This window comes from Oryx dammah, unplaced genomic scaffold, assembly GCF_014754425.2.
Source record: "Oryx dammah isolate SB20612 unplaced genomic scaffold, SCBI_Odam_1.1 HiC_scaffold_28, whole genome shotgun sequence".
NCBI classification, from domain to species: Eukaryota; Metazoa; Chordata; class Mammalia; order Artiodactyla; family Bovidae; genus Oryx; species Oryx dammah.
In genome coordinates this window covers 21761663-21782888 of record NW_024070212.1, presented here as the reverse complement: position 1 = coordinate 21782888, position 21226 = coordinate 21761663, and the positions used below count along the sequence as shown (strand labels likewise).

At 40.9% G+C, this 21226-nt stretch overlaps 1 protein-coding gene across 10 annotated transcripts in view; it reads left to right on the top strand.

Moving 5' to 3' along the window:
• The window catches only part of LOC120855988 (phosphodiesterase 4D interacting protein), a 244430-nt gene that overhangs the window by 47902 nt on the left and 175302 nt on the right, over window positions 1-21226 (top strand). For all 10 annotated transcript variants that reach the window (XM_040230914.1, XM_040230906.1, XM_040230910.1 and 7 more), the window contains exons 2-3: window positions 11884-11939; window positions 16732-16877. In XM_040230914.1, coding sequence (XP_040086848.1) covers window positions 11884-11939; window positions 16732-16877 — 202 coding nt within the window. The remainder of the gene's footprint in view (window positions 1-11883; window positions 11940-16731; window positions 16878-21226) is intronic.

The window sequence follows — 21226 nt, the reverse complement described above, 5'->3', positions numbered from 1 at the left end:
GTAAAAGTGGGTATAAATTACATCAAAATTATGCATACATATTAGGATGTCTGTTGCAAGGAGTGAAAAAATACTGTATTTGGTTATGGGATTATTGTTAATACCTCTACGTGCTGCTTTAAAGCTAAGTCAATATATGTTTTTATAGCAGGAAGAAATTTACATTTATTCTACCAAGTGACAACATGTAAAGTTTGAAACTGAGTTAGTTTTAGAAAAGGTTCTTCTGTGCATTACTTATATATTTCCACATGATTGGTGCTTTGGGGCAGCATCATTGCCAGCAGACCTAGGGAGCTGGTGTCTCTCTACTCATCCTGAGCTAAAATTATTACGAGTGGGCCTTAATATACCAGTTGTTCCCACCCACAAACCTGGCCTTGCCTTTGCTAGGATATCTTTATTTATCCTTTGAGGTTATCTTCAGCATTACCTCCTTTGGGGATTATTTTTGGAACCTAGTTCTGGGAGTTCTCTGTAGCCAGAGCACACTATGCCTTCTTTATCATTGCATGTGGCTAATTGGTTTACACACTCTATGAGTTTATTGGAAGAAAGGACTGTCTTTTGTCTCTAAATCTTCAGTATCTCACAGTACTTCTAACACATAGCAGATCCTCAGTTAAGAACTTTCTAGAGAACATTCCCTGCAAGGCTCATGTGAGTATCTGTTTGGTAAGTGTCTACTTACCATTAATATAGAATGAATGCAGCAGGTTATCAAACCTGGATGCCATTATTCATTCAAATGCTATTTATTCATTGTTTAAGAAATATATGCATCTGATTCCTGTTATGATCTAGACTTCTTAAACGCTAGATACATGATAGTGAATGATATAAAAACCCTGCCTTCAAGGTGCTGGCACTGTAGACAGGGGCATGCATATATATTACTGTTGTAACTTGATCTCCTAGTTTCTTAACTCTAATTCACTTCAGGACACTATGAGCACATATGAGTACACACTGTAGCTCATCCTCACTCCAAATTCTCTATCCTTAGGATCCTGAACTCTGAAAGTATATTCCCTGACCACAGAGGCAAGTCCTCCATCTCCTCACCCTTTCTGAATATTCAGTTTACCTTATCACTTACTCCAGGTCCTTCACTCCTTCATATCTCCCAGGCCATCTGCTCTTCATTCACCTCCCCACTGAGCCAAGACCTCAGAGTCAGCTATTTGAATCATTCTCAGCACTGCTTTAGAATCTCATACCTCAGTTAATTTTATTATCCTCTGGGATTCTGTCAGCTTTGTTTTAGTACATCATAAAGCCATACTGAGAAGGAAGACTCTGGATTCATTCTTTCTAATCTTGGGCAGGTTAATGTGACACTCTTCTCCTCCTCTCACCAGCCTCCTCGCCTGATGCTTCCTTTTCCCCTAAAAATGCAATCCTCAAAACCTGTGATTTCAATGTGTGTTAGTCGCTCAGTTGTATCTGACTCTTTGCTACCCATGGACTGTAGCTCACCAGGCTCCTCTCTCCCGGGAATTCTCCAGGCAAGAATACTGGAGTGGGTAGCCATTTCCAAATCCAGGAGATCTTCCCAACCCAAGGATTGAAGCCAAGTCTCTCACACTGTAGGCAGATTCTTTATCATCTGAGCCACCAGGGAAGCTTAATGAAACAAATAAAATCAAGGTGCAAAATTACATGTTCAGTGTTATTTCTATTTTGTGGAATTCACATAGGCATATAAACTGAAGAACAGCTAAAAATAAATACATAAAAATCTTTATCAATGTTGCCTTTAAGTGGTAGCATTTTTTAATTTTTTCCTATGCATTTTTGTCCTTTCCAAAATTTCTGAAAAGAACACCTAATTCTTTAAAAATCACTAAAAACAGACATTATCAAGGAAGGAAAAGGTAAAAGGTTATGTGAATAAAAAGGTAGGTGGAAACAGAAAAAAAAATCTATCTCTTGATGTTTGGTGAGGGCCTCAGCCTCTGCATTCCCCAGTGTCCTATGAATAGTGGTTGTTAATGAAAACTGCTTTGCTAGGACCAAGGATAAAAAAGCCAAGCTAATTTTTAGAAGAGAGCAGAGAGACCATATGCCATCCCTGAGTAATATGGCTGAACTCAGAACAGATCATTTGCACATCTCTTTTGAAAGAGTGATATCAGTGTCTTGGCTGATTCAGGGAGGAGAATTTATTAGACATCTGCATGTCTAATAACTTCATAAGGCAAAGTGAGATAATTATTTGAACTATCCTTTATTAATACCTTTTCACAGTATTAAGTGGTTTCTCTGAACCTTGAGGAACAGCAGCATGAAAAATGTAAGTTCCTTTTAGAATAAAGATTCAGTGCAGAAGCAAAATAGGTCATAATATTCAAAGTTGTTGCTGGTGCATAGTGATGCTTGTAGCTCCTGGTAGTGACTGAGGACTTAGCACTTCAGAAAACTGCCTCCCAGAGTTCCGCTGGGCCACAGCCACTCTCAGTGAATAGATTCTGTTGAGTGAAGGGTGTAATTGCAGCCTGTACTGGAGAAAAGTGGATGTTACTGTATTCGTGCCAAGTCAGCTCACACTTAGCCAGCATACAGAGGGAGATTCACAAGTGATGTTCTCTGTGTTCTGAGGGGCTTTGCCAATTAAGCTTTCCAGCTTGCCGAGGTTATAATGATAGGTCTTGAGATGAGAAAAAAATGATAATCTCAGTGTATTTATTACATAGTGGTCCTGTGCTCTGCATCTGTGACTTCTACCCCATTTGCATTTGAATGCGTGTTTTTGCAATTCTGATGCCAAAGAGGGGATATTGGCAATATTTGGGGCAGAGAAAATATACTCAGTGTCTCTCTCAGCAAGAGGAAAAAAGATCTGAGACATCTCAGAGCTTGTTCACTAATGGCCTTCCCAGTTTTGACTGTATCTGTTTCCATCACATCTTCTGCCTGTCAGTTTATTCCCTTTGTCTTTTAGGGACAATGCCAACTGTTGTCACAGAAAGGGATTCACGGGACTCATGACCATTTGGAGGACTGTGGGCAGAGATAGGGAAGTATAAAATAGTGGATGACTCACTTTTCAGGATAGAGCCTATGTAAAAAGTCATACTTGCCACTTCCTTTTTAGGATTTTAATCACTTGTCACATGGCATCTGATATACCAGGATGCAAATACTCCATTGTGAACCATGTGTGTATTGGGAATGAGTTGGTGTCCCCAAAACAAATATGTGTCAGGTTTGAGTGTAACTCACTTCTCCTTCCCACAGCAGCACTGCTCACCCTTCCTCACATCTCACTGTCTCAGGGGTCATTTGTCTGGAGTCAGGGCAGGTACAAAGGAGACTCCTGGTAAATGTGTGAGTAGAAACAAGACATATTGGACATGTGAAGGTTGGAGTCAGATGTAGATTTCAAGTTCACTGTTACCATCAACTAGCTGGATGATCTTGGGCAAATTACATCATCCTTCTAGGCCTCTTGTTTCCTTACCTGTAACATAGGGATAACAGGACCTACTGGATTATGGGAGAATTAAATGAGATAATTCCTGGAAAGAATCAGTCAATTAATAAATGGTGGTGGCTTCATTGGTGGTGGTGGTTGTTCACAATAAAAATAATGATTATTTAATTCAAGATTAGTGTTGAAGAAAATTCCAGTGTAAGAAAACACGTTGAACTATAAAGTTACACACAGGCAGTCTGGAGACTGTTACCTGTGGATGTCTTTGTTTCCAAGTTGGCACCACTTGTGAAGCCCTACCATTTAAAAATCCTCAGGGCTGGGGTCTTCCCTGGCTATCCAGTGATTAAGACTCCACACTTGCAATGCAGGGGGCTCTGGTGAGATTCCTGATCAGGGAACTAAGATTCCACGTGCCAAGAAAGCAAGCCACAGTTCTCCTTGTCTTTCTGGACATTTCATATCTGCAAAGGTTGAATGTGGATATAAGTTTAAAATATGAAAAAGAGATATTTAAACATTAGAAACATTTATTTGAATCAGAATCTATAAGTTCATGACAGATGAGCTTTAAAAAATGTAGAATTAGAATAGGATATGTGTTTGGACCCCAATTAACAATGAACTCTGGGAGTTGGTGATGTACAGGGAGGCCTGGCGGGCTGCAGTTCACGGGGTTGCAAAGAGTTGGACATGACCGAGCGACTGAACTGAGCTGAAACTGAACTTGCCCAGTCTTCCTGTCATACAATATACCCCCCCACTGTTTGAGATGATCACACTGAGCCCAATTCCTTACATAGTTCATCTTTTATCAAGGGCCTTAGTAGAAGAGCAGTGTAAATAAATCAGAATATGTTTATTAATATTATAAAGAAGAATTAACATTCTAGGATAAAAATAGTAAAGGAAAAAAAAAAGGAAGATATATACTCATATTTTCTACCATCCTAAACCTGCAGCCTCTTCACTCTTGCAGATTCTCTGGTTTTCCATATGGTCTATAACTGTGGGCATTTTGACTACAATGTAAATGTCAGTCCTAGCCCTTTCTTGCTGACCTTTTATATGATCTTTGGGGAATCTGAGTAGTTAGATGAAGCTATGATGTTGGAGGAGGGGAGCACAAATGAAACAGTCTTCACTTAGACAACCCTAATACTCCCTCCTGAAGGTTAGAGTTTGAGAGAGGCAGGCTTGAGGAGGGGAAAGTTAAAAGGAAATTGGAGGGGCCTAAGGAGCAGTTGATGTTGACTCAGGTTGAGGGGAGCAAAATTAAAGCCCTGCTCACCCTCTTCAGTTTCCTACTTTGCAGTCTTTGTCATGTTTCCTTACATATTCATACCCATCCTTCAAGGCCTAAATTCAGTATTCTCGGTTTTCTGTAGATTCCCTAGACCCCCTCTCCCCATCAGAACAAAATTAATTATATCTCATTTATGTTCTGAAATCTCTGTTATAAATCTCATTGTTCTAATAAGTATCTCTTTGAATCCTGTCTGCCACCCCTAGTAGACAGCTCTGAGCATCTTGATTTCAGGGCATTTCTTTTTCATCATGATATTTTTGGTGCTTGTTATACAAGTAACTCTCAGTAAATGTTTATGAAAAGGAATGAAAAACTCTAAAAATAGCATCCAAGGCCCAGTTTTTTGCTCTAAATACTGGTATGGCTGATTGCTTTTCCTCCTCCTGAATTTTCCGTTATGATAAGAAAGCCATATAAGAAGAAGTTTGAAAGACAGAAAATGCCTCTGGGAGAAGGTCTTTGTCCCTCGGCTTAGAGATGTTAAGGAAGGGTGGTGGTGCATGACGAAGTAAGGGGACCAGACTGTGTGGCTAAGTGTATGTGAGAGCTTTGGGGAAGAAGCCTGAAAAAATAACCACCTCTGTGGCAGTTTGAACACTTTTATGGGAAGAAATGGGCTACCCTGGTGGCTCAGGTGGTAAACAACCTGCCTGCAGTGTGGGGAGACCCCGGTTCGATACTTGGGTCAGGAAGATCCCTGGAGAATGAAACGGCAAACCACTTCTGTATTCTTGCCTAGAGAATTCCATAGACAGAGGAGCCTGGCAGGCTACAGTCCATGGGGTCACAAAGAGCAACTAACACTTTCACTTTTCATGGGAAGAAGTAGCCCTAGGATAATTGTCTTAATAGAAGAAGAAAGCAATGAGGTCTAGACAGACAACGGATATAGTTGGGGTGGTTTTGGTTTGGGGATATTAATATTTCACACTGTTCAAAGACTTGTTGGAAACTTACTTTGTGATGGTGAAGTTATATGATTACCACCTTGCCATTGCTTGTGAATAATATGGTCCATTAGCACAGTTAGCTGCTTTCCTCAGTCCTTAAATTAAACAGACCAAAATACAAGGCAATAACACCAAATATATATGCAGTTTGCAAAGGATGATCTGTGGCTGCCTTATAGAGAATATTTCTGTGCAGACTCTGCCATGGTGTTACCCTTTGCTAAGGAAGAATCCAAATTTGTACCCCTCCCCACAGTGTTACCAGAGACCAGACTAGTGGACCAGCGGCTCACATCTTGGAATAGCCATTTTTAAGGAACACAAAATTGAGTGTTGTGGATATTCCTGATATAATTGAGACTAGCACACTTAGAAAACTACTGGAAGAAATCACCAGAGCAGTCTGACAGCATCAGAGTATCAACATGTAGCAGATGTCTGTGACAACCTAGAGGGGTGGGACAGGGTGGGAAAGAGGCTCAGGAGGGAGGGGACATGTGTACACCTATGGCTGATTAATGTTGAGATATGGCAGAAACCAACACAATGTTGTAAAACAATTCAGTTCAGTTCAGTTCAGTCGCTCAGTCGTGTTCGACTCTTGCAACCCCATGAACCGCAGTACGCCAGGCCTCCCTGTCCATCACCAACTCCCGGAGTTTATCAAAACTCATGTCCATTGAGCTGGTGATGCCATCCAACCATCTCATCCTCTGTCGTCCCCTTCTCCTCTTGCCTTCAATCTTTCCCAGCATCAGGGTCCTTTCAAATGATTCAGTTCTTCGCATCAGGTGGCCAAAGTATTGGAGTTTCAGCTTCAACATCAGTCCTTTCAATGAACACCCAGGACTGATCTCCTTTAGGAGGGACTGGTTGGATCTCTTTGCAGTCCAAGGGACTCTCAAGAGTCTTCTCCAACACCACAGTTCAAAAGCATCAATTCTTTGGCACTCAGCTTTCTTTATAGTCCAACTCTCATATTCATATATGACTATTGGAAAAACCATAACATTGACTAGATGGACCTTTGTTGGCAAAGTAATATCTCTGCTTTTTAATATGCTGTCTAGGTTGATCATAACTTTCATTCCAAGGAATGAGCATCTTTTAATTTTCATGGCTGCAGTCACCCTCTGCAGTGATTTTGGAGCCCCCCAAAATAAAGTCAGCTACTGTTTCCACTATCCTTCAGTTAAAAATAATTTAATTATAAAAAAGAGGGAGGGAACATGTGTATACCTGTGGCTGATTCATGTTGATGTATGGCAGAAACCAACACAACATAGTAAAGCAATATTTATTAAAATAAATGAATCTTTTAAAAAAATAACAAATAAATAAATAGTTTTTTTTTTTTAAAGGATGTTGTAGATGGCTCTGAGTGGACCAGTTATATCCTGATCATCTGCAACCTAATCACTCTGGAAAACTGTAGGAAAGGCTGTTCCTATGGGATATTGAATGTTGATGTATTGCTTGAGTCCAGTATTTTCATAGCTACTTCCAGCAAGTCAAGAAAATGTGAATAATACATCATGCAGAAATTAAGTGGGTGAGCAGCTGATAGGTGGGTTATACTTGGAAAATGTTTGGTTCTTCATATTGAGCAAGAAGGTACCTTGGCAAAAATTAGTAAGTGTGATTTTAATGAAATTGGTATCAGTTCAGTTTAGTCACTCAGTCATGTCTGACTCTTTGCGACCCCATGGACTGCAGCATGCCAGGCTCCCATTGAGCTGGTGATGCCATCCAACCATCTCATCCTCTGTCATCCCCTTCTCCTTCTGCCTTCCATCTTTCCCAGAATCAGGGTCTTTTCTAATGATCAGCTCTTTGCATCAGGTGGCCAAAGTATTGGAGTTTCAGCTTCAGCATCAGTCCTTCCAATGAATATTCAGGACTGATTTCCTTTAGGACGGACTGGTTTGATCTCTTTGCAGTCCAAGGGACTCTCAAGAGGCTTCTCCAACACCACAGTTCAAAAGCATCAGTTCTTCGGCGCTCAGCTTTCTTTATAGTCCATCTATACTATACTATCAGAGAAGGCAATGGCACCCCATTCCAGTAATCTTGCCTGGAAAATCCCATGGACGGAGGAGCCTGGTAGGCTGCAGTCCATAGTCCATGCGGTCGCTGAGGGTCAGACACGACTGAGCGACTTCACTTCACTTTTCACTTTCATGCATTGGAGAAGGAAATGGCAACCCACTCCAGTGTTTTTGCCTGGAGAATCCCAGGGATGGGGGAGCCTGGTGGGCTACCGTCTATGGGGTCGAACAGAGTCGGACACGACTGAAGCAACTTAGCAGCAGCAGCATACTATACTATCCTCTCACATCCATACATGACCACTGGAAAAAGCATAGCCTTGACTAGACGGACCTTTGTTGGCAAAGTAATGTCTCTGTTTTTTAATATGCTATCTAGGTTGATCATAACTTTCCTTCCAATGAGTAAGTGTCTTTTAATTTCATGTCTGCAGTCACCATCTACAGTGATTTTGGAACCCCCCAAAATAAAGTCTGCCACTGTTTCCACTGTTTCCCCATCTATTTGCCATGAAATGATGGGACCAGATGCCATAATCTTAGTTTTCTGAAATTGGTATCACTGATTAACAAATTGGCAAGGTAGTGGGCAAAAAGATAAGGCTCACTGAGGGAAAGTTTGGTTCATTTATACATGAAAAGCATATAAGGTAAAACATGCAGGTAACATGTAAGATAAAAATATCTTTGGGAAAGATTATACATGTACATCTCTGCAGGAGAGCTGTACATGCCCTCGTGAAATACATGCTTGCTGACCATGAGTCATTCATGGACTGATGTTTAAAAAAAAAGAAACTAGAAATACTTGAATCTGGGAAACTAGGACAAAGGCATACAATTTTTTTCTGGACTTAAGTAATATAGAGAAAAATTTACCAACGTATGTTACTGCTTCGTGGATGGGTGGCGGGGCCTGACTTGGAGTTTGTCTCTACTGTACCCCACTTCTCTTTGCACTTTGGTTTATCAGCTATTTTCACAAATTGCAATCCCCTCGACACATACCTTGTGTTTCTTAACCATGTGCCCCTTCTCTGGGGGAGCATCAAATTCCTTCCCAAGCTTTTGGAGCAGCTGAGTGAGCCCCACTCTGTGGCAATATGAGAGGGAACTTGAGCTGTTAATAGAGTTGAAGTGATTAAAAAAAAAAAATCTCCAGAGACTACAGAAAGCCCATTAACTCAGTACTCATCCAGAGTGACCTCTCTACCCTTCTGGTTATTGCTTCATATAAGACAGGCAGTCAGCTCAGGGGGGAGTGTGGGATGGGGGAGAAGGTGAAGTAGCTTGTGGCATCCTTATGTATCACCCTGTTGTCACTTGCTCCTGATCTATAATGGGGAATCTTCAGAGCAAGGAGAATTGAATGAGATCGTGTCTGGAAAGTTTCCCCATCCTTAGAAAGTATTAAAATGAGTTTTAATGCTACTAGTGTCTGTTAGAATAGAATTGTGTAATTACTGAAGGAACCTTAGAAGTTCATGTATTTCTTTCACAAATATTTAAGGAAGCTGAAGCCCAGAGGTAAAAGTGACCTGTAAGCCCCTTAGTAGCTTTTTGTTGTTGTTCTGTCGTTAAGTCATGTCCCAACTCTTTGCATCACAACTGAGCGATGGAAAGTGAAGTGAAGTCGCTCAGTCGTATCTGACTGTTAGCGACCCCATGGACTGCAGCCTACCAGGCTCCTCCATCCATGGGATTTTCCAGGCAAGAGTACTGAAGTGGGGTGCCATTGCCTTCTCTGAACACAACAGCAAAAAGCTACATAGGTAACTCAAGACAGTGTCTTAAAGCAGAAGTGAAAGTTTTGTCTGCATTTGATCTATGCTAGAGTGACAGCCTCAGAGATCTATAAGGAGCCAGGCCAGTATCATAAATGAGCACATGAGCTGGGATTACAAGAACAGGGAGTGACAGGGACTGTGGCAAACCGGAGAACATGTCTCTTCTGTTTAAAGGCGGCAGGTTATCCCTCTATGTGGGAAGGCAGGCCCAGTATTGCCAGACCCATTCATTTTGCAAGAGACGTTAGGAATGGGTCAACCTTGTGTTGACCAAATGAAGCATGTTGAATGGGCTGAATTTGGCCTGAGGAATGACCTTCCTCCTGATGGCAGAAGTGGTTACTCAGGTCTGTGGGCTGAACATAAAGGAATCCATCCATGCATGAGTAGCAGCAACTAAGTATTTTTTTTTCTCCACAAATTTTTCAAGACATTATTCTGGCTGATAGTTTCAAAATCCTTCCCTTACTTTTTCTCAACAGAGGGAAATCCACAAGTAGTAGTTCATCTCTTTCATTTTTCACTCTCAGGGAAAATTTGTAATGAGAAGTGGAGAAGGGAAAGGGGCAGAGGGCCTGGAAGAGCCACAAGCTGGTGACCTGCTTTTGAATAATAAAGAATTGCCAGGTGGTCTGTGTAATCTGGTGTGCTCTGCCTGGTACTTTTACGTCCATCTGGAACTTAGCAAAGTGAAGATTTATGCCAAGATCCAGCCCTGAGGCAGAGAAGGAAGAACACCAACAGTTTCTAAATAAATGACAGGCTCTCTTCCACCTCCCTGTGAATGTCCCCTGATTTTTTAAAAAGAGAAGCTTTCTAAATCTCCAGCTATAGAATTATTTTTAGGACAACTAACTGGGTGTACCTGAGGGTTTAAGGAGTAAGCTAAATGTTGAAAGCATCTCTTTGTAGGATTATTGCAACTGCCTCTCTGTTTCTTGCCTTTCCCACCCAGTCTGTTGTCAAAACAGTAGCCAGCCCTTTTAAAACTTCCATCACTCAGTTCATCTTTTTTTGATGCACTAGACTCCAGTGGCTGAATTCCTTTCAGGGTCCAGAAGGGCATTGTATAATAATCTGCCCCCTGCCCGGCCTTCCTATTACCTCCCTGACCTCACCTCCTGCTACTCACTCAGCCCAGCCACACCAGTCTCCTTCTTGTTCCAGAAATGCTCTGTCATGCTTTCTCTGAAGAGCCTCTGCACTTGATGTTCTTTGCTTGGAAGACTTTGCCCCAACACCCACATCATTGCTTCTCAGAGACACTTAGCCTACTGAAAATTGCAACCCCTTCCTCTTCCCCATCCCTCCAGCATTCCCTACTGTTCTCCCTACCTTTTTATAGTACCTGTCCCCAATTGTTACTATACATTTTGCTTTTTTATTTCCTTTTATATAAGTTCCATGAGTGCAGGTGTTTTGGTCTGTTTTGTTCACTGCTACATTCATAGACCTTAAAACCAGTGCCTAAAATCATAGTAAGTGCTTGACAAGCATTTGTTGAATACATTTTGAGGTTTTTTTTTTTCTTTCTCTTCTAGGGATAGTGGTCTTCACTGTGCTGGACAGATATAGATCTTGCTACTGCATTGTAGTGTTTTTAACATTTCCATTAGTAGACTTTCGTTTGTTTCTCAAGTTTTCTGGATCAATTTTACTTCCTAAGCATATAGATTTTTTTGCTTCTCTGTGTTTCTACCATCTGTTCCTTTAGTTAAAACTTTCACAGCTTCTTGTTTTCTCCATCTACTTTTGTTCCTTCTACACAATGCCACTCAGCAGTCAGAAGGATCTAAAGTCTAAATCTGATCAATTACCATTCATTTCCTCATTTAAACTCCTTCAGTGGTTTGCCATTGCCCTGCACATAAATCTTACATGCTCACACCATCTCTCAAGGCCCTGCATGGTCTGGTTGCAGCCCTGGCTTTCTCTGTTCCTCTAACAGGCCAAGTTCCTCCCTGACTCAGGGTACTTGCTTTTCCCTCATGATGGAATACTCTTCTGTTTCCATTTTTCATCTGGCTGACATTCTCTTCATCTCAGTTTCAATGTTCTTTGCTCTGAATCTCTCTACTAGTTAAGTTACTCTGCGTATCCCTTCAGAGCACTTGCCACAATAGTAATTCAGTGCCTGTGGAATTGTTTGTCCAGTGGCTGTCTCTGCACATACTCAGTAGGGTGGGGCATGTCTTTGTATTTCCAGCACTTAACCCTGACCCTGATACATAGTACTATAACAGCTTAATGATCGCTTGTGGAGAAATAAACAAAAACAGATGTCTTGACACCGAGGAATCAAACACTGTGTGGGATGTTACTTCATTAATGAATGATGTGCTTCTCTTCACAGAGATTATTTTGCAGAAGATGATAGGGAGATGATACCCCGAACAAGTCATGCAGCAGGTAAGATCATGGATCTTTCTTTGCTATACTCTTGGTCTCCTGCTTATCACAAATCTCTTAAATTTTAGATCCCATCATCATGGCTATATCTTCAGACTTTTGTTGAAATTGAAAATTTGCACATACCACTGTAGTATATAATACACCACCTTCGCAGCACAGTGCAGTAACTCATAACTGAAATACTTTGAACTCTTCATACTGTTAGCAATTCTGTAATTGCAAGTTAAAGTCACTTGTAACATAATTAAAATAGATTCTTTCACTAGAATGAAATCTCAAATATACCATTAAAATGGGTATAATAATGGTGTCAACCTCATAAGTGAGATTAGAAAAGCTCTTCAAGGACTTCCCTGGTGGTGCAATGGTCAAGAATCCTCCCTGCAAAATATTGTATGACATCCCTTATACGTGGAAGCTGAAAAGAAATGATACAAGTGAATTTACTTTCAAAACTGAAAGAGATTCACAGACTTAGAGAAGAAACTTATAGTTGCTGGAGGGGAAAGAATGGGGAGAAGAGATAGTTAGGGAATTTGGGATGGACAGGTACATACTGCTGTATTTAAAATGGATAACCAACAAGGACCTACTGTATAGTATGGGGAACTCTGCTCAATATTATGTGGCAACTTGGATTGGAGGGGAGTTTGGGGGAGAATGGATATACATGTATATGTATGGCTGAATCCTTTTGTTGTTCACCTTAAACTATCACAACACTGTTAATTGGCTATACCCCAATACAGAATAAAAAGTTTAAATTAAAAAAAAAATTTTAAATCCTCTTTGCAATGTAAGGGACGTGGGTTTGACCCCTGGTTGGGGGTAAGATCCCATGTGCCTCAGAGCAACTAAGCGCAGGAGAGTCCGAGTCTGTGCCCCACAGTGAAAGATCCCAGATGACACAAGGAAGAATCTGCATGCTGCAACTTAGACCTGACTTGCAGCCAAATAAATAAATAAACATTAAAAAAAGAAAAGCTCTTAATACAGAGCTTGTCAAGGAATAAAGACCTGTAAATATTATTATTAATGTGTACATAATAATATATTATTCCTGCATTAAAATTAGCTAGAGGTCTACCTAAATTACAAAACCAAAGTGAAAATAATTTTCTTTTGGGGGCTATTTTTCACAAAAACTTTCAGTCACTTGGCGTTTTACCTACTTTGCTAAGTGATTTGCCTTTTCATACCAGCCTTGAAGCACAGATGGCTCATATGCACAATGCAGAAAAAACCTCTTGATTTGAATGTGTTAAGCACTTGGAATCATTTAAAATTAGCATTTGTAATTGTGTATGTAAAATCTATAAGTTCTAAAGGTCTACCGTACTCATTTTGAGCATGAAGATCCTCCGATTTGGGGTAAAAGTTGAAAGACTAGGGCAAAAGTGGAAGGGTAAAGAAGAAATTGTCTCTTATAAGCAAGGTGTTCAGTTGGCTACTTTTATTGTTTCATTTAATCCATATGAAAGCACTATGAGGTAAACATATTATTCCTATTTTTACAGAGGCAATGGCGCTCAGCAAAATTAAAAGGTTTGCCTAAATTCCCATAATTAGCTGGTGGTCAGGATTCATATGCAATCTTTTTTTTTTAAACATTTTTGTTGTGTCCAGATCTAGTCTTTGAAGTCTCTTCTCTTTCTATCATATTCTATGAATCTAACTGTAATACATTGCTCTGTTTTATCAAATTTTCTTTCATTTAATCACCTTATTTAATTTCATGTAAATGTGTAAGAAGTAATTTTTTCTAATTTATTTTAATTAAACATTTGCATTTACTTAAAAATATCAAGTTTTCAACAAAACAGGTGCACCATTATTATTATTACTATTATTATTAATTTGCAATCACAGTGTGATAAACAATTAACATTACAACAATTACTTTGTACAAACTGAATCAAACATGATTTAAGGTGGGAGAAAACCAAACTCTTATCTGTAACTTTCTGTCTTATGTACCAATAAAACCTGCTTTAAATTTCTGTGCTAGTTTAAACCCTGCTACTCTACCAGGCAAGGTTATTGGGCTATTGAAAGATACCATTAAGAACAGGGCCACCTAAAGACACACTTGATAATATATTATTTTTACAGAAATGAAAAGATACTGTACAGTGTCCAGTTTAAAACCAAACCATATAGCCTTATATTTCCTTTTTTAAAAAATCAGTGAGGTAATGAGTAGTTATGAGTAGTTAAATACTTCTAAACCAGAAAATAAAACTGCACTGGAACCACCCTATTTATCATCATTATTTTCTTCTTCATCTTTCCCTTCATTGTCATCTTCCTGATAATTTTGTATTCTTTTTACTTCTTTTTTAAAAACAGAGAATTCCCTTTTCTTAAATAAAAAAAAAATTCTGAGAAGTTGATTGAAGTATCTGGGGACATTTTCTTGCATTCCTTCTAGCAAGTTTGCAGAAAAAGCGGGAAGAAGGGAGGGACGCATGTACTCTCCCATCCCAGAGGTTGCCTTTTCTTTCTATTGATGGTTTCCTTTGCTGAACAGAAGCCTTCTAGTTTAATGTAGTCCTACTTGTTTTTTTGTTTTGTTTTTGGTGCCCATGCATACATGGTCCATTAACTTTCAACAAAAGAGACAAGAATGTACAAGGGAGGAAGGAAGGAAAGAGAAAAGGAAAAGGGGGGGGAAAGAAAGGAAAGAAAAAGAGCATATGGTGGCATTATTGCCTCTTGGCCCCTTCAGATGGCCTTTGTCCACGTGTCTGTGTGTAACTAACTTTCTCTCAGTGGGCCTGGAGTCGCCCACAGCCCATCACTTGCACTGACAGTGTCTGTAGAGCTCAGTGTGTTGTGATGTCTGCCATTCTTTCTGATTAAATAAGTTCAGTAATATAGGCTCACTTCTTCTTACTGTCAGTCAAGAAAAGATGTGTTTTTATATGTCTTCGACCTGAGTCTGCAACCACAAGCCTGCCTTAGTTGGAGGTCGTCTGGGGACTCTGCTTGAGGGAAGCCCTGATTTCTTATTCCCCACAGTGTTACTTCTCCAAGGCAGGCTTAGGGTTGGTAGCAGCTTAGCCTTCGTGAACTTCTCCCAGGGGAGTGCTTACACTGGTTAATGGAAAGATTGTGTCTCTGTCCCTTTGCCTGTTTTTCCCTTTCAGGCCTGTTACAGTCCCCTTTGCTGCTAAAATAACATGATGTTAGCATGCTGTTAGAAAGGTTGAATGGAAGCGACGTGATATTGGTTCTGCCACTTCTTAGCAGTGTGCATGCATTCTTGAGTGCTAAGTTGCTTCAGTCATGTCCAACTCTGTGCAACTCTATGGACTGTAGCCTGCCAGGGTCCAGTGTCCATGGGATTCTCCAGGCAAGAGTACTGGAGTGGGTTGCCATGCCCTCCTCCAGGGGATCTTTCCTACCCAGGTATCGAACCTGCATGCCTTATGTCTCCTGCATTGGCAGGCAGGTTCTTCCCCACTTAGTGCCACCCTGGGAAGCCCTTTTAGTAGTATTGGGAAAATTTCCTGAACCTTTATTTACTCAGTAGTAAAACGGATGTAATAATCACATCAGTCTATTTCAGTCTGTTTCACTGGTTGCGATAACTTTTTATTTATTTATTTATTTTTGGCTGTGAAGTGTGTGGGATCTTAGTTCCCAGACCAGGGATAAAACCTGGGCCCCCTGCAGAGAAAGCAGAGTCTTAACCACTGGACCACCAGGAAATTCTCAGCAGTTATTTATAAATGAAATAATTCATATGAAACTATCTTGTAATACCTGTTACAGTGTTGGTTGTTACATTTATTATTATTCCTATACTATAACCTGAAAGATTCTCTATAAAGAGATTTGTAGAAATACTTCTTAGCTAGTAGCTTGATTTTTTTTTTTCAAATAAAGCTATTTCAGTTATGTTTGGTTTCATGTGACACACCACTCTAAAACTTAGTGGCTTCAAACAGGGGTCAGCAAACTGCCACCCATGGGTCCAATTGCCAGTATTTATAAATAAAGTTTTAGCACAACACGGTCATGCTCATTCTCTATCATATTCTCTGCATCTGCTTTGAGCTACCAGGCCAGAGTTGAGCAGTTGTGACAGAGATCATGCCCGTGAGCCTAAAGTATTTACTATTTGGCTCTGTAAGAAAAAGTTTGCCCACTCATGGCTTAAAACAACAATGATATATTATTTCTCACAATCCTGGATGTTGGGAAACTGGGCATTTCTTCTGTTGGTCTTACTTGAATTACTCAAACAGCTGCCATCCTCTGACGGCTTGTATGGGACTGAAGGTCTGAGACACCTTTTCTCAGGTGTCTGGCAGTGGTGATTGGCATCCTCATTCCCCCAGGACTTGGCCTTTATCCCCCAGGAAGGTAATCTGGGGTTCTTCCCAGCATTGTGGTTGTGGGGTTCTAAGAAGGCAAGAACAGAAATGCAAAGCCTCTCAAGGCCCAATCTGTGGAATTCATCCCACAGTGGCATTTTCATCACCATCTCTAGGTCAAAGCAAGTTACTCAGCCAACCCAGATTCAAGTGCGAGGGAAGTAGACTCCACTTTCTGATGGCAGGAGCAGGAACATCACATTATAAAGGTGCATGGACATAAACCAGTGGGCTGCGCTCGGGACCACTGTTAATAAGATCTACTGTAGGCTACTTCACGTGAACTGCTTCTGTGTGGCCTAGAATTGGTTCATACTTTGCAGAAACCAAATTCTGCTGGAACATGAAGGTTGGAATGATCATAATGCCACTATTAGATAAAATTTTCTGTTCTGTTTCACTGGCAGCTTTTCTTAGTGACACCAAAGATCGAGGCCCTCCTGTGCAGTCACAGACCTGGAGAAGTGGTGACAAGGTCCCCTTTGGGCATTCCTTGAGAGCATTTGAAAGACCTCTTCAGGTGCAAACCCAGGCTCTTCGAGACTTTGAGAAGGTAAGTCACATGGGTAGGTAATCATTATTCCAGTTAGAGGACATATGGGGATAGTGATGTCTTATAATAATATGACCAATAGTTTAGCTTGGATTATGAGTATTCTTTCCTCTTCATGGGTCACAGCTTTGTCATTGGCAAAAGGGCTTGCATAACTCAAAGATGCTATGAGCCATGCCATACAGGGCCATCTAAGACAGAAGGGTCATAGCAAAGAGGTCTGACAAAATGTGATGTGCTGGAGGACGGAATGGCAAGCCACTCCAGTATTCTTGCTTGGAGAACCCCACGGACAGTATGAAAAAGCAAAAAGATATAACACTGGAAGTTAAGTCCCCCAGATCAGAGGGTGTCCAATATACTACTGGGGAAGAGTGGAGGGCAATTACTAATAGCTCCAGAAAGAAGGAAGTGGCTGGGCCAAAGCAGAAACAACACCCAGTTGTGGATGTGTCTGGTGGTGAAAGTAAAGTCTGATGCTATAAAGAACATCTGAACCTGGATTACATAGGAACCTGGAATGTTAGGTCCATGAATCAAGGTAAATTGGACATGTTTAAGCAGGAGATGGCAAGAGGAGAACATTGACATCTTAGCAATCAGTGAACTAAAATGGACGGGAATGGGTAAATTTAATTCAGGTGACCATTTTATCTGTTACTGTGGGCAAGAATCTCTTAGAAGAAATGGAATAGCCTTCATAATCAACAAAGGAGTCTGAAATGCAGTTCTTGGGTGCAATCTCAAAAATGACAGAATGATCTCGGTTTGTTTCCAAGGCAAACCATTCAAGATCACAGTAATCCAAGTCTCTGTCCCATCCACTAATGATGAAGTCGAACAGTTCTATGAAGACCAACATGACCCTATGGAACTAACACACACACACACAAAATGTTCTTTTCATTACAGAGGATTGGAATGCAAAAGTAGGACGTCAAGTGACACCTGGAGTAACTGGCAAGTTTAGCCTTGGAGTACAAAATGAAGCAGGGCAAAGGCTAACAGAGTCTTGCCAAGAGAACACACTAGTCATAGAAAACACCCCCTGCCAACAACAAAAGAGACAACTGAATAGATGGACATGAAATCAGATCGATTATGTTCTTTGCAGTTGAAGATGGTGATGCTCTAAACAGTCAGCAAAAACAAGACTAGGAGATGACTGTGGCTCAGATCATGAGCTCCTTATTGCAAAATTCAGGCTTAAATTGAAGAAACTGGGGAAACCACTAGGCTATCAGGTATGACCTAAATCAAATCCCTTATGATTATACAGTGGAGGTAACAAATAGATTTAAGGGATTAGATCTGACAGAGTGCCGGAAGAACTATGGATGGAGGTTTGTAACATTGTATAGGAGGCAGTGATGAAAACCATCTCCAAGAAGAAGTAATGCAAGAAGGCAAAGTGGTTGTCTGAAGAAGTCTTACAAATAGCTGAGGAAAGAAGAGAAGCAAAAGGCAAAGGAGAAAAGCAAAGATATACCCAACTGAATGCAGAGTTCCAGAGAATAGCAAGGAGAGATACAAAAGCCTTCTAAAATAAACAATTAAAGAAATAGAGGAAAACAATAGAGTGAGAAAGACTATAAATCTCTTCAAGAAAACTGGAGATATCAAGGGAATATTTCATGCAAGGATGGGCATAGTAAAGGACAGAAACAGTAAGAACCTAACAGAAGCAGAAGAGATTAAGAAGAGGTAGCAAGAATACACAGAAGAACTGTACCAGAAAGGTCTTAATGACTCAGATAACCACGATGGTGTGGTCACTCACCTAGAGCTGGACATCCTACAGTGTGAAGTCAAGTAGGCCTTAGGAAGCATTACTGTGAACAAAGCTAGTGGAGGCGACGGAATTCCAGCTGAGCTATTTAAAATCCTAAGAGTTGATGCTGTGTAAGTGCTGCACCCAATTATGTTAGCAAATTTGGAAAACTCGGCAATGGCCACAGGACTGGAAAAGGTCAGTTTTCTTTCCAATCCCAAAGAAGGACAGTGTCAAAGATTATTCTAACTACTGTACAACTGCACTAATTCACATGCTAGCAAGGTTTTACTCAAGTCCTTCAAGCTAGGCTTCAACAGTATGTGAACCAAGAACTTCCAGATGTACAAGCTGGGCTTAGAAAAGGCAGAGGAACCAGAGATCAAATTGCCAACATTTATCATAGGGAAAGCAACAGAATTCCAGAAAAACATCTACTTCTGCTTCATTGACTATGCTAAAGACTTTGACTTTTGTGTTGAACACAACTAAACTGTGGAAAGTTCTTAAAGAGGTGGGAATACCAGAACACCTTACTTACCATGGATTGGTTCAGAATTGGGAGAGGAGTACGTCAACGTTGTATATTGTCATTCTGCTTTTTCAATTTATATGCAGAGTATATACATCATGAGAAATGCTGGGCTGGATGAATCACAAGCTGGAATCAAGATTGCTGGGATATGCAGATGATACCACTTTAATGGCAGAAAGTGAAGAGGAACTGATGAGCCTATTGATATGAGGGTGAAAGAGGATTCTGAAAAAGCTGGCTTGAAACTCAGCATTTAAAAAACTAAGATCATGGCATCTGGTCCCATCATTTCATAACAAATAGATGAGGAAAAAGTGGAAGCAGTGACAGGTTTTATTTTCTTGGGCTCCAGAATCACTGTGGATGGTGACTGCAGCCATGAAATTCAAAGATGCTTGCTCCTTGGAAGAAAGTCTATGACAAACCTAGACAGCATATTAAAAAAGCAGAGACATCACTGTGCCAACAAACGTGCGTGTAGTCAAAACTATGGTTTTTCCAGTAGTCATGTACGGATGTGAATGTTGGAACATAAAGAAGTCTGAGACCTGAAGAATTGATGCATTTGAATTGTGGTGCTGGAGAAGACTTTTGAGAGTCCCTTGGACAGCAAGGGTATCAAACCAGTCAATCTTAAAGGAAACCAACCCTGAATATTGGAAGGACTGATGCTAAAACTGAAGCTCCAATAATTTGGTTTCTGATTCGGGGAGCTGACTCATTGGAAAAGACCCTGATGCTGAGAAGGATTGAAGGCAGAAAGAGAAGGGGGCAGAGGATGAGATGGTTAAATAGCATCACCGAGTCAATGGTCAGGAATTTGAGCAAATTCCAGGAGATAGTGGACAGAGGATCCTAGAATGCTGCAGTCCATGGGCTGGCAAAGAATTGGACATGACTTAGCGACTGAACAACAACGGCATGAGTATTCTTATCATAACGGAGTCTCTTTTAAGAGCGTTTATCCCAATAAGCTTATGCACTTATTTAGGAAGTTTAAATGGTACCCTGAGAATCTGTAGCTTGGCTGTACTGAGCCCAGGAGATCTAGTCAATTGGTTAGCATTACGTTCTCTGTTGGAGAAGGAAATGGCAATCCACTCCAGTATTCTTGCCTGGAGAATCCCATGGATGGAGAAGCCTAGTAGGTTACAGTCCACGGGGTTGCAAAGAGTCGGACATGACTGAGCGACTTTAACATACCATACCATACCATACATTCTCTGTTGCTGGCTTGGAGCACTCTGGGTATCTGGATACTGTTTGCACCATGAGTTGGCTCAACCACAGCTGTTTGCTTCTCAACAAGAATCTGGCATTGTTGCTTGAAACTCCTGATTTAACTCTTGAAGTGCTCTGCATCTTGATAGGGTTATCCTTAGTGTTGTGTTAGTTGCTCAGTCGTCTCTGACTCTTTGCGACCCCACAGACTGTGGCCCACCAGGCTCCTCTGTCCATGGAATTCTCCAGGCAAGAATAGTGGAGTGGGTTGCCATTCCCTTCTCCAGGAGATGTTCCTGATCTAAGGTTTGAAGCCAGGTCTCCTGCATTGCAGGCAGATTCTTTACTATCTGAGTCACCAAGGAAGCTTGGCCAAAAACAAAATTACTGACAATGTAACACATGCCACCAGCTTCCTGTGCCCTGGCTTAATCCAAGGAAGTCTGCACAGTAGAACCTATCTACTGGAATTTGCAGGTGGCTCAGTGGTAAAGAACCTGCCTGCCAGTGCTGGGGACCTGAGATACAGGTTGGATCCTTGGGTTGGGAAAATCCCCTGGAGAAGGAAATGGCAACCCATTCCAGCATTCTTGTCTGGAGAATCCCATGGACAGAGGAACTTGGAGGGCTACAGTCCAGTTCGAAAAGAGTAGGACAGGACTTAGCAACTGAGCACAGCACTGGAATTTGTATGACCTGGAAAGAGCACCCAGGATTTCTCTCATCCCTGTGAGCTAAAAAAGGAAAAAGCTCTCTGATGCCCCCTGGGGGTTACCCAGGAATTGGGACGCACATGAATATTGTGTAAAAATTGCCCCAAGA